Source organism: Salvelinus alpinus, chromosome 28 (assembly GCF_045679555.1).
Source record: "Salvelinus alpinus chromosome 28, SLU_Salpinus.1, whole genome shotgun sequence".
NCBI classification, from domain to species: domain Eukaryota; kingdom Metazoa; phylum Chordata; class Actinopteri; order Salmoniformes; family Salmonidae; genus Salvelinus; species Salvelinus alpinus.
The window spans coordinates 17,408,619-17,426,578 of NC_092113.1; the positions used below are offsets into that span (position 1 = coordinate 17,408,619).

Genomic DNA, 17,960 nt, shown 5'->3' on the forward strand with positions numbered 1-17,960 from the left:
ATGGAGAGTGCGACTTTCTTTATTTTGATAGTTTATAGTTTATTCGCCGTTAGTCAGCACCTCCTCACAAACTATTATTCTGGGTGTGCGCCAGCTCATGTTTTTTTATCTACAATAATAGTGGTTAACATGATTTTTGAATGACTACTCCATCTCTGTACCCTCACACATACAATTATCTGTAAGGTCCCTCAGTCGGCAGGGAATTTCAAATACAGATTCAACCACATAGACCAGGGAGGTTGAACATCCCTTTGAGCATGGTGAAGTTACTAATTAGGCTTTGGATGGTGTATCAATACACCCAGTCATTACTAAGATACAGGCGTCCTTCCTAACTCAGTTGCCGGTGATGAAGGAAACTGCTCAGGGATTTCACCATGAGGCCAATGGTGATTTTAAAATAAATAAATAAAATAGTTTAATGGTTGTGATATGAGAAAACTGAGGATGGATCAACAACATTGTCATTTAGGTTAGTATTGTGGAGTAACTACAGAGTGAAAAGAAGGAAGCCTGTGCAGAAAAAAAGTATTCCAAAGCATGCATCCTGTTTGCAACAAGGCACTAATAATAATACTGCAAAAAATGTGGCAAATACATTTTATTTTTGTTCTGAATACAAAGCTGTATGTTTGGAGCAAATCCAACACAACACATCACTGAGTAGTACTCAATCATGGTGATGGCTGCATCATGTTATGGATATACTTGTCATTGGCAAGGACTAGGGAATTTTTTAAAGATAAAAATAAATGGAATATAGCTATAAGCACGTGCAAAATCCTAGAGGAAAACCTGGTTCAGTCTGCTTTCCAACAGACACAAATTCACCTTTCAGCAGGACAATAGCCTAAAGAAGAAGGCCAAATCTACACTGGCTTGAAAATCTATGGCATAATCTTGAAAATGTCTGTCAAGCTACGATCAACAATCAAATATTGTACAATCCAGGTGTGCAAAGCTCTTAGAGACTTACTCAAAAAGACTCACAGATGTAATCGCTGCCAAATGTGTTTCTACAAAGTATTGACTCATGGGAGTGAAGACTTATGTAAATAAGATATTTCTGTGTTACATTTCCAACACATAAAAAAAAACATGTTTTCAATGTCATTATGGGGTATTGTGTGTAGATGGGTGAGAAAAATATATTTTAATCCTTTTGGAATTCAGGCTGTAACACAACAACATTTGGAATAAGTCAAGGGGTATGAATACTTTCTGAAGGCACTATACCTCCAACAAATATAATGTATGATGAATAGAACTATTTAACCTTTATAAAATTACTCATTGCATTTAAGACACACTTTTATGCAACATGTCAGCTTTGTGTCAAGTGATTAGTGCAGGGAGTCAACCGCTCAAATGAAGCCATGAGGCAAACACAATTACACAACTAATGACATTGCTGATGAGCCGAAGGAATATAGAACAAACTGTGGGTAGTAAGAAGCCAAGATATTATAATTGCTTTTCTAATTAAAGAGAAATACATTCGACTGTAGATGACCAAATATAATGTTTGACTGAGCATTGAATCGACAATTCCTTAGGCACCCGTTTTTTCAAAGGAGTAGTTGTTATCAACAAGCGGAACAGGCAGACCGCTCTTGTTAATTGCAAAAACAAATTTGATATGATTCATGAATGAAAATCATTCAATACACTTCCTCTAGTCCATTCACTATATATCAGCAGTAAAGTATTCATTGTTGTACTGTATATGTTATTGTGCTCATAACATAATGTAAAAAGGTCTACTCTGCCCTTGCTAATTTTACATCATATAAACATACACAGTAAAAATAAATTAATATGATCAACCGTATGTAATTGGATTGCAAATCACAAGTGACAACCACATAAATAAGTCAAGTAATTATAAAAGGTCATCATAGTAGATTTAATTCAAACACATGAGTGTAAGGCAGACTCGAAAGCACTTACTCCGCCAACTTTCTCAAAGTAGCCCCCGTGGTTTCCAAAGTGGATGACCTGTTCGTTGAAGAACCAGGTGAATTTCAAATCGAGCGTGGGGTCATGGGAGACTTGGCAGGGGAGGACAATGCTCTCGCCCACCGTCACGTCCAAATGCCCAGCTGGGCTGGTGATAATGGTTGTCTCTGCAAGAGACAAAAACAAGTTCAGCTACCTGGGCCAGACAGAAACAGCGGGGAGCTTCTCTTATCACTATCAACTTTGTTCTGCCTATTTACATTGACAAAATGTATATATGTGTTTTATAGCACTATTAGGTTTCGTTTGAGTCCATTCTACTGGTTTTTCTTTGGAGGCATGGGGCTATTCTGCTGTCTTGTTAACTCCGGGACTGTTACACCTCAGTCATGTCTGAGATTGTGATTATTGTGCTTTGCTCCTGTAAAATCAATGGGCATTATCGTGTCCGGTAACACATTATTTGGATTGTCCATCTGTAGATGCTCTACAGACTATCAGTAACATTTCAACCTACTGTCTACTAACCCTAACCGTAGCCATAACCCTAACCCTAACCCTAACCTTAACCCTTATCCTAACCCTAAACTTAACCCTAACCCTTATTCTAAACCTAACCTTAGCAATTAGTTGCTCATCAACAGATGGTCATACTATCAATAAACTATCTGTAGAGCATCTACAGATGGACTATCCAAATAAAGTCTGACCTCTCATCCAAACCACTTAGTATTTCATCCAAACGACTTAGTATCTTGTCCAACCGACTTAGTATCTTGGCCAAACGACTTACCTTAAGTTGTTATGCCTGTTGTGCTTCTGTTGTGCTTTCAGACCGTGTAATGATGGCTGTAATGGTCACGGATTCCATCCATTAATATGATTATACATTGACAGTTTTTTGATAGCCTACAGCATGGCTGCTTGTGATTGCCAACTTGTAACAGATGCCCATATAAGCTATCTTATGATTAATTTTCATCATGGACCTGTCTAATAAGGGCTCTAGGAGCCCATGTGAACGCCAAACGTTCTTGACTGAAGTGGAAGCAGTCATTAACACTAGGGCCGCTAGGCTTCTCAGTATACAAGTACCCGCTAGGCATACTGTATCGTTATCAACCAAAAAGAAATACCACAATAAAAAAATATTAGTTGATTGTGTTAAAAACACAAATCTTGGAATAAAAAACAATTTGTTTAATTTGATTTATAGATTTGATTTAGCTGAAATATCACAAGGAACTCGAAAGGAGTAGAGCCCAGTAACAGCTTCTGAAAAAATATAATCTCAACTTGTGGCTGTAATGTTCACTGAATTGACAGCGCCTGTCTAGACAGCTATGGAAATCTCCTGTTCAGGCGTTGGCTCATATTGTCATCCTTTCTCATACACTGAATGAGAATGAACAGTGTAAGTGGCTTTAGCTGTCACTGTTTGTTCAAACTATAACCACAAGTCACTTACACAAAGTAATGCATCACTGAAGAAACTAAGAAACCACACAAACCCATTCCTCTGCACGCCTCCATTTCCACAGGTCAGTCCGGAGTCTATAATTTGGTTCCATTTGGCCAGACAAAAAGCCATCCTATTTCAACCACAGCATGGTGGTATGCTGCATAACAACCTAATCTTTGCTCTGGCTCTTTTGGGTGTCTTTTCCACTTCGGCGGTGCAGTGAGATGCGCAGGGCTGAGTTTCCATACAGCAAGCCCCAGCTGAATTATGCATGGGTGTCATAAGCGTCTAATGGACAGAGAATCAGACACTGCATGTCAGATGGTGTTTAAGGTCTCTATACGTTGCATTCCAGGTGAGGCTATGAATGCATGCCCTATGAATGAATGTCTCAAGACAAAAAAATTAGGAGACTTCATAACACATTCATAATCCCTACATGCTGATTTGATAAGCAGTACTTATGTCAACAACCGCAAGTCGATATTTTAGTTATGTCACAGTACTGTCCTTTACACTGCAATTATGAACATGCGGCTCTTGAAATTTAAGAAATCCTTATGTACTGCTTATGAATGTGTTATGGTTATGAATGTGTTATGACGTTCTTATGTAGGTACCCTTCAAATAAGCTGTTATCTAAATGAGAATGAAGATTTCCAACTGCTACCTATTGAGTTCGGAAATATGGAATCCTTTGAACACATTTTGACATGTGTGTTTCAATGTCATCCAGCTTAAATTTTGCTAGTGCATTACTTTAGTTGACAATGAAAAGGGTATCATGGTTTCCCTCTTCATTGTCATCTCATTGATTTCTTGTTTCTAACATGGTATGGACGAACCATTATCAATCCAGGATAATTATACAGGATATCAGGGCTGTGCACAGACCTTTTGGAGGTCAAATTTCCTCGGCATAAACATCACGGAGAAACTGAAATGGTCCACCCACACAGACAGTGTGGTGAAGAAGGCAGCTGAAGAAATTGTTCTTGGCACCTAAACCCTCACGAACTGTTACAGATGCACAATTGAGAGCATCCTGTCGGGCTGTATCACCGCCTAGTACGGCAACTGCACCGCCCGACAACCGCAGGGCTCTCAAGAGGGTGGTATGGGCTGCCCAACGCATCACCGGGGGCAAACTACCTGCCGTCCAGGACACCTAGAGCACCCGATGTCACAGGAAGGCCAAAAAGATCATCAAGGACAACAACCACCCGAGCCACTGCCTGTTTACCCCGAAGGTGAGTTCAGTACAGGTGCATCAAAACTGGGACCGAGAGACTGAAAAACAGCTTCTATCTCAAGGCCATCAGACTTGTTAAATAGCCATCACTAGCACATTAGAGGCTGCTGCCTATATACATAGACTTGAAATCACTGGCCACTTTAATAAATGGAACACTAGTCACTTTAATAATGTTTACATATTTTGCATCTCAAATGTATACTGTATTGTATTCTACTGTATCTTAGTCTATGCCGCTCTAACATTGCTTGTCCATATATTTATATATTGTTAATTCCATTCCTTTACTTAGATTTGTGTGTATTGGGTATATGTTGTGAACTTGTTAGATATTACTACACTGTCAGAGCTAGAAACACAAGCATTTCGCTACACCCGCAATAACATCTGCTAAACACGTGTATGTGACCAATAAAATTGTATTACATTTTTCAAATAAAATAAAAACTTTAACTTAACTACAATCATAATCCTCTACTGCGTCTGTATCTGATCATTGCGCATGTAGCTAGAAGATGACGTAAATCAGCTATCTAGTTAGCTAGCTAGTTATAGCTATACTGTCGAAACAATCTAACTAGTCTTTACTTAGTTTTAGTTTGTTGGTGACATCAGCCTTTTAAAAAACAGTTGATTTGTCCCCTGGCGACAGAAGGACAGGGCGGATTTGTGAGATTAGCTAGTTTTATGGGCAATTCAGATACATAAAAAAAAACTTTTTCCTCATAGGGCAAAAGGGTAGGTTCTCGAGCACCACTAGGGGCCTAACTGTGCACATTCCTGCCGGGTATGTCTCTCCATAAAATAACAGTCTGTGACATTTGTTGTAGCTTTCATTGCTATCATAACAGCTAGACACTTATTGTAGATTAAATAAGTAGTTGATTGTAGCATGGTGCTAGCAATGGTAAAATTAAGAGTTTAATTATTTTATGGCACCATGCTGACAGATCACTCACTCTGCTAAGAGCAGGATCCGAACTTGAGAAACACACACATAACTTCAACTTGAATGTGAGACTTGCATTGATGTTAAATTGTATATCTGAAGGGCAAATATGGAGATATGGGTACGTGCCCATATCTCAAGCCCTGAATGTGAATGTACTATTACAGGGAAAATCCAATCAAAAACTATCTATTGAATTTTGAATCATGATTATTATTTTTTTTATCTCTTTTAGTCCTCATTTGGACTAATCTTCCAAGAGTCATGATGATGTGGCCGGTGACACTTTGCTTCTTGAATGTCCAACATCTTGAAAACTTGACTGCTGACATGCAAAACATTTGTGACTGTATCAACAGTGGACTAAGGGGGGAAAATCCCTTTAAGAACAGTATTCAGACAGCAAAGATGGGCAAGACTTTTACTGACTGTGGCTGATATTGATTTCTTTTAAAGGGGACTGGCTGGATTTCATGAATATAGTCTACAAAAATCACCTGTAAAATATACAGTATGTAAGATACTGCCATTCTTAGAGGCAAAAGGGCTGAAAACAAGGAAATGAAAGCAGTTTCTATACCAAACAATTTGCAATTCATAAATTGTGAGGAATCACCAAAAGGCATTTTAATAGAGCACTGTTGTTGACTCTGCTCTTTAGAAGGGCTTGGAAATCCATTGCCTTGCAGAAGCGGGTGATTTAAATAGATTTAACTCTTAAACAAACAGAGCATGGCTATTAGCTACCCCAGGAAGGTCTGAATTAAACATTAAGGCATAGCAATGCAATGAATCTTAAATCCAATGCTAACTCTGAACCTGCCCAATCAACTAATTGTATGTTTGTGTGGTACATGGAAACTATCTGTTATTGTATCATCAATCCTTACATGGCTCTGTAGTCTGGTTCCTCTAATGAGACACTTGTTCATGGATAGTGCAGATAGTTATCTTCTATTGCCAAGGAAAACATTGGTCCCTTTCTTCATGCTCTGGTGATGTAAAAAGTCATACAATTAATTTTGTCCTATTCCAAAATACCTCCTCTTCTCCAATAGTGCAGGGTCATTATATTAACCGAATTAAAAACTCTCTAAGGGTCCTACTCTCAACTAATAACAAACAACCAAACCTACTCGTGAAGCCTGCAGTACAATCTGCTGCTGCAAGCATCCAGTCAGCATTTTTTTTTAAAATGTACATCTTAATGCAAGGATTAGAGATATGGAGAGCCATCTCAAGGAGTGGAAGTAGAGATACCTTTAACCAAAAGACTCCCAGCACTGCTTGCCACTCCAAACTGGTTCCTTGCCACGCAGGTGTAGAGGCCGACATCCATTTTGGTAACGTTTGCTATTCGAAGACTTCCATTGTCCAACACTGAGACTCTAGAAATGAATAAAAAAAATGAATGTCAATATCTTAAGTCATACTACACTGATAGTTGTCACAGAAACTGTAATCCAACTAAGGTCTGTTTCTGAAGGTTTGAGAATGCTATTATTGAGGACTGGGTGAAAGATATACAGAGATTGAACAAATAAAATAAAGTAACATTTGTGACCATTGTGACTATTTCACCTGCATTGAAACTATTATTTTAAACATTGTTCTAAATCTTCAGTGAGGAGTGAAACCATTCTGTTCTCTTCACAGATCCAGACCTCAAGGGCTGCAGTTTCTGCTGGTTATATCGCCCTTGCCATTGAATCATCAGTTTCAATAGATCTAACCAGTTGCGTGGACTCTGTCTAGTAGTCAGAACAGTGAGATGTTTTATTGATCAATGAAAAAAGAGGACCAGTGGTACTGCTGCTGTGGCTCAGACTGGAGCTGTGCACCCCTGCCCTTGACCATCAGGTACCATGACAACAGTCCATAGTTAAAGGTAGAGTCAGCCATACACCAAGTAAACAGCAATATCGGGCCGACTTACGCAATAACTATGAATGAGAATCGCAAGGCCAAAAGTCTCTGCAGTTTTGGTCCAGCAGCGTTGGAGTGAGTGACGCACACCCGTGCACATCTTTTTTTTTGTGTGAGTGCAAGAGCTTGCAACATGCTCATCTGCAATATCTGCAGTTCATCTTGCTGCTTGTGGCACTGTCATATCACTATGTTTAAAGCTTGTGTGTAAACACTGGTGCCACAGATCTAAAGCCACACATCTGCTGGTCAGAGTGATATGTAATGAAAGGCTTATGAAGATGTAGTTTGTTAAAAGCCAACTGAACTCATCTTAGGTAGCAACCATATTGATGAAAAAATTAACCAATAACCTAATGCAGAAGACAAATGATTGACACAAATAACTAAATGGTAAGGCAGATTATGTGTGATCTATAATGTGTAAATTGCAGAAGATTGCCTGTGCAAACACTAAATACACAGGATATTAAGTATATTCATGTGAACGGAAGTAAGTTGCTGAGGTGAATTAAGTGATGGATTCCAACCCAATCATCTGAACTAGTACTAGCGTTCATTTTCATACTCTGATAATACCTTCCGCTATTAATCAATATGTAAGATCCCTGCACATCCCTGCTCTAAGCAGCTCTCTCATCGTCAAAACTGCTCAGGAGGGCGTGATGAGTCTCACCAATGCCCTATGCACATTAAAAAGGCTTTCAAAGGAAATTAAGCTACAAATTCTTAAAAAGACACAGCTCCCAAAAGATATCCCTTAGCATACAGGATAGCTATCCTTTCTCAAACAATCAAATAGGACCTGCTAAGCTCAGCAGAATCAAATGGCATTAGTCAATTTCTATAACTAGGCCCCCGGGAGAGGGAAGCACTTCTTCTAACATTATCAGAGGGTTTCCAATGAAATGGACCAGAATAAAGAGTTATGGATATGAGATTTCACTTGGAGAAGACTTGACATTATACTGCAAACTGCACAGTGCAGACTTCCTCCTTATCTTTCAAAGCGGAATAGAATATAAAGATGCAGCCCATATTTAGAAGAGTTTCCTCTCTATGAAATTACTTTTCTTTGCCCTCCCTTTCTTCAAGGGCACTACAGCAATTAAGGTATACGGGGACCGTTGTGAATTTCGTACAAAATCACAGTTTGGGATAAATAAATGTTTTTCTCTCTGTTACTGGATGGTGTTAAAGTTAAATCCTGGACATATTATTTATCACTACTAAACTCGCGTTTATTTTCTGCAAACTTAACATGTTTAAATATGTGTATGAACATAACAAAATTCAACCACTGAGACATAAACTGAACAAGTTCCACAGACATGTGACTAACAGAAATTGAATAATGTGTCCCTGAACAAAGGGGGGTCAAACTCTAAAGTAGCCGTCAGTATCTGGTGTGGCCACCAGCTGCATTAAGTACAGCAGTGCATCTCCTCCTCATGGACTGCACCAGATTTTCCAGTTCTTGCTGTGAGATGTTACCCCACTCTTTCACCAAGGCACCTGCAAGTTCCCGGACATTTCTGGGGGGAATGGCCCTAGCCCTCACCCTCCGATCCAACAGGTCCCAGACGTGCTTAAAGGATTGAGATCCGGGCTCTTCGCTGGTCATGGCAGAACACTGACATTCCTGTCTTGCAGGAAATCACGCACAGAACGAGCAGTATGGCTGGTGGCATTGTCATGCTGGAGGGTCATGTCAGAAAGAGCCTGCAGGAAGGGTACCACATGAGGGAGGAGGATGTCTTCTCTGTAACGCACAGCGTTGAGATTGCCTGCAATGGCAACAAGCTCAGTCCGATGATGCTCTGACACACCGCCCCAGACCACGATGGACCCTCCACCTCCAAATCGATCCCACTCCAGAGTACAGGCCTCGGTGTAACGCTCATTCCTTCGACAATAAACGCAAGTCCGACCATCACCCGTGGTGAGACAAAACCGTAACTCGGGCAGTTGTTGTTGCCATCTTGTACCTGTCCCGCAGGTGTGATGTGCGGATGTACCGATCCTGTGCAGGTGTTGTTACATCAGCTGTCCGTCCTGTCTCCCTGTAGCGCTGTCTTAGGCGTCTCACAGTACGGACATGGCAATTTATTGCCCTGGTCACATCTGCAGTCCTCATGCCTCCTTGCAGCATGCGTAAGGCATGTTCACGCAGATGAGCAGGGACCCTGGGCATCTTTCTTTTGGTGTTTTTCAGAGTCATGGGAAACAGTGTTTAAACCCTTTACAATGAAGATCTATGAAGTTATTTAGATTTTTACAAATTATCTTTGAAAGACAGCGTCCTGAAAAAGAAACGTTTCTTTTTTTGCTGAGTTTATATCCCCAATACAGACCCTGGCTTGGAGAGTTAGAGTGCAGTATGTATCAAAATGAATTCCAAAGATGTAAGCAGAAAGCAGTCATTCTCAGAACAAACCATGGGGAATTATTCGATTGACTTGGGGAAACATGTTAAAGTGGGTAACAACCAATTATGTACACAGCACCAGTCAAAAGTTTGGACACACCTACTCATTCTGTCAAGGATCCCCCCGGTACTGCTGCTCATTCCATTCACTAGCTCCGGAGGTCTACATCACTGGCCTTCTAGGCGTCACTGAACTGGATTGATCACCACCAACCCTGGACTGTCTTGTCTCATTATGCACACCTGGTTCCCATTCCCCATGATTAGTAGATTAAGGTTATATATGTGCCCTCTGTTCCCCATTGTCCTTGTCAGTTATTGTTACCATGTCCGTTGGTCCTGTGAGTACCTGTGCTGTTGTATCGGCTTCCATGCTACGTGTTATTGTGCACTTGTTTTACGAGACTCGTCCCGTGTATTATTTAGAGGTTTACACCTCGCTCGTTAGTTTGGGTCGAGTAAATAGTATTCCTGGGCCTGTCTCCAATCATTAGACAATGTAATACATTAAAAAATTATGATTATTTTTTACTATTTTAAACATCCCAGCTGGGATGGCGTATCACTGCAGTATGCTGTGGTAGCCATGCTGGTTAAGTGTGCCTTGAATTCTAAATAAATCACTGACAGTGTCACCAGCAAAGCACCCCCACACCATTCTCACCTCCTCCTCCATACATCACGGTGGTTACCACACATGCGGAGATCATCCGTTCACCTACTCTGCGTCTCACAAAGAAATGGAGGTTGGAACCAAAAATCTCAAATGTGGACTCATTAGACCAAAGGACATATTTCCACCAGTCTAATGTCCATTGCTCGTGTTTCTTTGCCCAAGCAAGTTTCTTCTTATTGGTGTCCTTTAGTAGTGGTTTCTTTCCAGCAATTCAACCATGAAGGCCTGATTGACACAGTCTCATCTGAATAGTTGATGTTGAGATGTCTGTTACTTGTACTCCATGAAGCATTTATTTGGGCTGCAATCTGAGGTGCAGTTAACTCTAATGAACTTATCCTCGGCAGCAGAGGTAACTCTAGGTCTTCTTTTTCTGTGGCGGTCCTCATGAGAGCCAGTTTCCTCATAGCGCTTGATGGTTTTTGCAACTGCACTAGAAGAAATTGTCCGGATTGACTGACCTTCATCTCTTAAAATAATGATAGACTGTCATTTCTCTTTGTTATTTGAGCTGTTCTTACCATAATATGGACTTGGTCATTTACCAAATATGGCTATCTTCGTTATACCACACCTACCTTGTCACAACACAACCGGGTAGCTCAAACGCATTAAGAAGGAAAGAAATCCCACAAATTAACTTTTAACAAGGCACACCTGTTAATTGAAATGCATTCCAGGTGCCTTCCTCATGATGCTGATTGAGAGAATGCCAGAATGTGCAAAGCTGTCATCAAGGCAAAGGGTGGCTACTTTGAAGAATCTCAAATATAAAATATATTTTAATTTGTTTAACACTTTTTTGGTTACTGCATGATTCCATATGTGTTATTTCGTAGTTTTGAAGTCTTCACTTTAATTCTACAATGTAGAAAATAGTAAATATAAAGAAAAATCCTGGAATGAGTAGGTGTGTCCCAACTTTGACTGGTACTGTATACCCAGATGATTAACAGGGGGGGCGCTGTTTTGAAGCCTCTGCACTGCCATTGTTGTACTCCTCCACCATAGTAAAATAATATTTTGGAAGCTATAGAAATGCATTTATTAATATCTACATTCATTTTTGCCAAGTATATTCTATTACATACACCTTAATGCATACTTTTAAATGAATTATGTGAACTGAACTAGTGATGTGTGAACTGAACTAAAACATGTTATAAAAAAACACTATGTCCCTTAAAGTAGAATTTTGTGAGAGTACTAACGTTACAGTCCCTATTACAACAATAAATACTTAAATATATCTCATTTTGTATTCAAACATTTAATTGAAATACTGTACAATTCCATTCATTCTTATGGAGGACTGCTCCTTCTGATTACCACCAATATGGCGGAGGTGGCTTCAAAGCCTCTCATTGGCAAATACATACTGTAGCATCAGCCATCCAGGGTTTATATTCATAATTGGCTGAAACTAAAGGAGATACCACACTCCAGAGCACAATGTAGGACCTAGGCTATCAGCTACATGAAATAAATCAAATAATCAAATAATGTGAATACACAAAGCTCAAAAAGCATTGGAAAGAGAAAACCATTCATTGTAGTCTTTGTACAATACTTTTGTTTGGTTGAGAGGCTTACAGCTGGATAATCTTTTTTTTTAAGCAACAATGTGTGCTGGTTAACATAACATAGAGGTCTAATTCCAATGGCAATTTTATAAAGCTTTTTGTGAGTTTTGTCCTTTCCGTTTGGTCAGCATTGAAATTAAATGACTTGTAAGCCATTACGGTTAACGTCATAGCCCCAGCATAAGTACACACACAAATCCTGTTTAAGACGTGCCTGTGATGCGCAGTGCCAACGCTGCATGACTTGATTAAACAATCACAGCCCAAACTTGTTCTTGGTACATTTGCTCTCCTCTGGCCCAGAGCATCTACACATAATAATACCACAAAGATTAGAAAGAAGTATCAGTGTTATTAGGACAGTGAGATAGATTAGTAGTGTAGCACTCCTGCAATAATAGCGGTGCAGTCCTATCTACATAAAGTGGAGAATAATCCTTAAGAGACAAACAGGGGGAATTGGTTTGTGAAAGATGCAGCCATAACCCTAGCCAACTACTTTTTCTATACACATCTCTACTCTAGGATATTTCCTTGCTAAATCAAATATTTCTTAGGTGTAGTGGATTTGATCCGTGAGCAGATTAAAATTGCTCACACCAGGAATATATCTGTACAGAAATAAAATCATATTGACCAAATTCATTTTTAGGAGCATTACTGAAGAATTACCATAGCAAAATACGAGTGCAATTTTGACACACCTCACACTCAATCTTTGGAATGATATTCCTGCTAGAAGCCAAGTTCAAACAACAGCACCTCATTCTTGTTCCTGAGCGAGATGTATCAACCCAGCTATTTCTTCAAAGTAGCCTGGCTCCACCTGGTACATCACCTCTGGTGCTTCCCAATAATGTTGGCAGAGGGAGGTGAGACTTCCAGGCCTGAGGATGGATATCCAGGAGATACAGCACAAAAGCTGCTGAGGCAGTTAATACAATTAATCCCAGATCAAATAAGAAATGCAGACCCCTGCTGATTCCTCACATGCACCGGCAGATGTGCCCACGTTGTAATGTCTCCCGTTTGGCATTACTCTGTGAAAACGAAGATGCTATTGCAGGGAATGTGAAGATAATAATAACAATAGCAATAATTTGTGTAATTTATATAGCGGTTTTCATAACAGAAAAAAAAATGAATTGCCTAAAAATCTAAATTTATGAGTATTGGCTACAACAATTAAAGCTATACAGTAGGTCAACCAGGCTACATTGAAGTCAATCTATAGCAGACTTAGAGAATTATGTCTGGTGGATAGAATTATTTATATACTGCTAGGGAGGTTAGATTGTTACTGTGTGATTCTTTCAATGTTCTCTCATCTCATGCCGGAGGTCACAACCACATACGGCCCCTGGGGATTTGATTTCCAGATAAACCTCTTCTGACCGTTCATTCCTCTCTCGCCTGTCCCTGTCGCTCTCTATTCTAATCGGTGTATCTGAATAAACAGTCAAATATGTAAGGTGAACAGTATTCCGTTCTCATCCCGGCCCACACATAATTAGTGGCCAGATTTCATATATTGTAGGAATTCTGCCCAAGGCCAATGTTGTACTTCCTGAATTACGGTGTGTGTATGTGGGTGCATGTGTGAATCACATGAGGTTGGTGGCACCTCAATCGGGGAGAACAGGCTTGTGGTAATGACTGGAGCGGAATCAGTGGAATGGTATCAAATACGTCAAACACATGGTCATACAACACTACTTTGACCAATTGGCACTGTGGTGTAGAGAAAGAGAGCTTTTCCTGCATTTTCCCTTGTTGCTCTACCTGTAGTGCCAGAGGTATTACACCCAGATCTACAGTAATGGAATTAGGTTGTTAGCCAGTTCCCCCAGTTCCATTATACCACAAAGGGGATGTCTAGCTAAAGTTGTAAGTCCACTGATGATTGATCATTGTTTCTTGAGATTTCATCCACTACCCTGGTGTCTCAATTCCTGGCTCATACATTCAGATTTAACAATCCTCTCACTTGACCAACCCAGTGGTAATGAGCTGATGGATCAGTGGATCGATTTGTCTGCCAAAGACTAGAAAGTACCAATTACCTTAAGTAAACACTTGAAAACAGTTCCACAAAAAGCCCAAGACAGCGTAGTAGAGTAGTGGGGAAGGGGAAATGGAAGAAGATGAGAAAATATATCATTAATTCTAATCCCAATCTCATGTTAAATCATTGAAAGTAATTCAACATTGGTAACTGTGTGGCACCAAATGGCTTTGTACTTAGAAGTGTTTGTATGCATCCCTAAGAACTACTACGTCAGTGTTTCTCAATCTCCAGTCTGTGGGCCTGTATCGGTTCTGTGGGATGTTGCTTACTGGTCCCTGGTCCCAGATGGTTAACTGGCACTAATTTAGTAACCGCTACATTGGTAGTTGTTTTACAAGTGGTGCATCAAGGAGGAAAAATAAAAGCTTGCTCTGACACAAGATGAGGGACCATAGTTTGCCACTAGGGAATCATTATTACAATGTATTTAATTTACCTGATACAAAGCATCCTGTAAAATAACGACAAAGTGTCAACATCTCCTTTACATATCACACTGCATTTTTCACAAAGTACGGGCATCAGACCTGGGTTCAAATAGTATTTTAAACCTTTCAAATACTTTAGCATGCTTGACTGATTCTGCTTAGTGCGATGGATCCAATGAAATAGTCCCAAAATCGCAAACAACACCCATCTGGCACTCCAGACAGGCTGAAGTAAATGCTAAAAGTTTTTGTATTAAGTACTATTTGAATCCAGGTTTGTGAATGTCCCTTCTCAATCCTGTCCCAGCTTTCCACCATACCTGTGGCTCTCTCGGAGTGCTTCTTTCCCCTTCCTCCAGGAGATCATCCCATGTGGAGACATCTTAGGCCTGCACTCAATCAGCACGTCACCCCCCTGCCTGGCCAGGGTCTGAGGCTTCAGCATGTTCTGGGAGAAATCTGGGGCTACAGCTATGAGAGAGTGATTAAGAGATGGAGAGACATATATCAATTGGCTAAAATAGAGGGATTGAAAGAAGAGAGAGAGAAATCAAGAGAGAGCATCCCTCAGAACATGTAGGTCACCATATCTATTAGTTAGGTCAGCTAACCACACGTCCTCCATAGACACCACACACACACACACACACACACACACACACACACACACACACACACACACACACACACACACACACACACACACACACACACACACACACACACACTTGGAGCGGGCATCTTTAAAAAGACATTAATTTAAGAAAGATGCTTCATAGTTTTAGAACGCCTTGCAGTTTTCCTTGCTGGGGCGTAATACATCAAGCATTCAGCCGTGGGGCTTTGACAAAAAAGAAAAGATGTAAAACGAGGGGAGGCTTTGTAGCCGCTCCTTTAGGCTTTAATTACTAACACTCCGACGTCTGGATCTGTTTTGTATGCATATCGACTCAGCAGAGCGCTCTTCAAAGCCAACACGCTGCCGAGCGACGATGACAGCGCTGAGAACTGTGCAATGCGCCTTGCAATTATTTCCTGCCACAGTGTTTAAGAAAAAGAAATACAAAAAAATGTCACTTCCTCCCTTTAATCCTTCGCCTATACAATAGGGCTAAACTGAAATGTTTCTTACAGAAGAAATATGAAAAGTATATGCATAAGCATGGTAGTAATTGAAAGGGAACAGTTTGGAGGTTATGGGAAAATTATTCGACCATAGGTGAGGACACAACCGTTTACCTGGCACAAGACATTTAAAGGCAATGTTACCGCGTTTGCGGAGATTGCATCCACGGTAAACGCTGCATATGTCGGCTTAATCGGAAATTACCTTTAAGGCCTAGATTCAATCAGTTCCAGCTCTAACCTGCTATAACCAACAACTGTATAGTAGTTTCATTGTTTTTGTTTAGACAAAGTCAGAGGTGTATAGTAACGGCGTTGGAGTTGTCGAATTGCTGAGCGGCTGCTCTTGTCATCATTGTCATGAAACCACACCAGTCCTTAAATCACACCCGTGTTAGATGTTCAGAACGAGAAAGTGTAGGTTACATAGAAATAATGACACTCAAAATGAAAATCATTAAACAAAATAATAAGGATTTACAGTATATCAGCCTAATCGAGGTATAGATTACAACACACATTCCAGTGTTCGAACTTGTAAACAAGGCTGCATGGGATTATTACGAATGCGACTCGGCGCATCCTGCCAATGTTTACGATAGGTATAACACCGGGAGCCGCTTGCTAATTTGACAGCTCCAACGCAGTTACAACTCCAACATCGCCTAAATAAAAAACTTCTATGCAACTGTTGGTTATCGCAGGTTAAGGCAGAACTGGTTGAATCCAGCCCTAAATGTCAACCACACTACAACACAGATCTTCCACGTTACGGATTGAATCGACCCTGTGGTTTCCTCCAGGATTTAGACTATGGGAGGATACATGTTGTTGGATTCGACATTTTGAACATTGAGATATTAAATAAATGCTAGGAAAGAAGCATAGAATCCAAGGAGAAAGAGACTGGGCCTCTGTAGAAAGACATATAGCTGTGGAATGTGTTGGAATGTGTTGGGGGACGGGAGCAGAGCAACGGTTGATACAGGGGAGACAGATGGACATCTGTGGACTAGGGGAAGGAGGGGTTGAGGTCAGGAGGTGAGGTCAGTTCCCCTTAAGGGAGTAATCAGGGTTTAGTATCTGGTTACCTTCTTCCTGTTGAACCATAAGAGGTAAGGATTGGAGAGAGAAGGAGGAGTGTCCTAAAGTGGGATGTATATAACTGTGATGGTGAGAAATGTTTTGCTGTCTGCATACAGCTGTACAGAACCTTTGGGAAGAATTAAACTTGGTTAAAGCTTCTCTAGTGTCCGTGAGTTATTTACTCTGAAAAATAAGAACCTAACAAGGTATAGCGTGCAGTATGGCCTTAAGTGGCTTCAACACTATTAAATTGCAAACCTTGCTAGTGACCATAGCTACTGAAGAGAGCTAGTTATGCAGCTGAATGACGATGACAACAATGATGATGATAATGGCATGCTGAATCTTACCTATAACTCGGAGTTCAGTGTTGGTGAAGACCCGACCATGTTTATTCTCTGCAACACACTGGTACATCCCAATATCGGCCAGCTTCAAGCTGCTGATGGTCAGGACTCCGTTGTTCACTTGCACTCTGTCCTGAAAAAGAGACACCTGGTTTTCCATCTGAAAGTCAGAGAGAGAGCTATTGTACTCATAGTATGACAGGATGCCTTCAACAGGTTCAAACTAATGAGAGAAAAACTATGTAGGGCAGGTTACTAACACATGGCTCGGACACCAATGTATACTCCACAAGACATGCCACCAAAGGTCTCTTCACAATCTCCAAGTCAAGAATAGACTATGGGAGGCACACAGTACTACATAGAGTCATGACTACATGGAACTCTATTCCACATCAGATAAAAGTAGAATCAGAATAAAAGAAACAGATAGAAATACACCTTATGGAACAGCGTGATGAGACACACACACAGGTACAGACACACACACACACACACACACACAACCGCTAGCACACGCACTCTAAACACATATACCGTACACATGGAGTTTGTATTGTAGATATGTGATAGTAGAGTAATGGCCTGAGGGCACACACTTAATGTGTTGTGAAAAAATGTATGAAATGTAATGTAATATTTTACATTGTATATAACTGCCTTAA

General features: G+C 40.4%; 1 protein-coding gene across 3 annotated transcripts in view; it reads right to left on the reverse strand.

Moving 5' to 3' along the window:
- The window catches only part of cntn3a.1 (contactin 3a, tandem duplicate 1), a 116,414-nt gene that overhangs the window by 13,239 nt on the left and 85,215 nt on the right, over positions 1-17,960 (reverse strand). For 2 of the 3 annotated variants that reach the window (XM_071371969.1, XM_071371968.1), the window contains 4 exons: positions 17,299-17,455; positions 15,058-15,208; positions 6,889-7,016; positions 1,954-2,129 (listed from right to left, as the gene is read on the reverse strand). In XM_071371969.1, coding sequence (XP_071228070.1) covers positions 1,954-2,129; positions 6,889-7,016; positions 15,058-15,208; positions 17,299-17,455 — 612 coding nt within the window. The remainder of the gene's footprint in view (positions 1-1,953; positions 2,130-6,888; positions 7,017-15,057; positions 15,209-17,298; positions 17,456-17,960) is intronic. The other variant, XM_071371970.1, reaches the window with a different exon arrangement.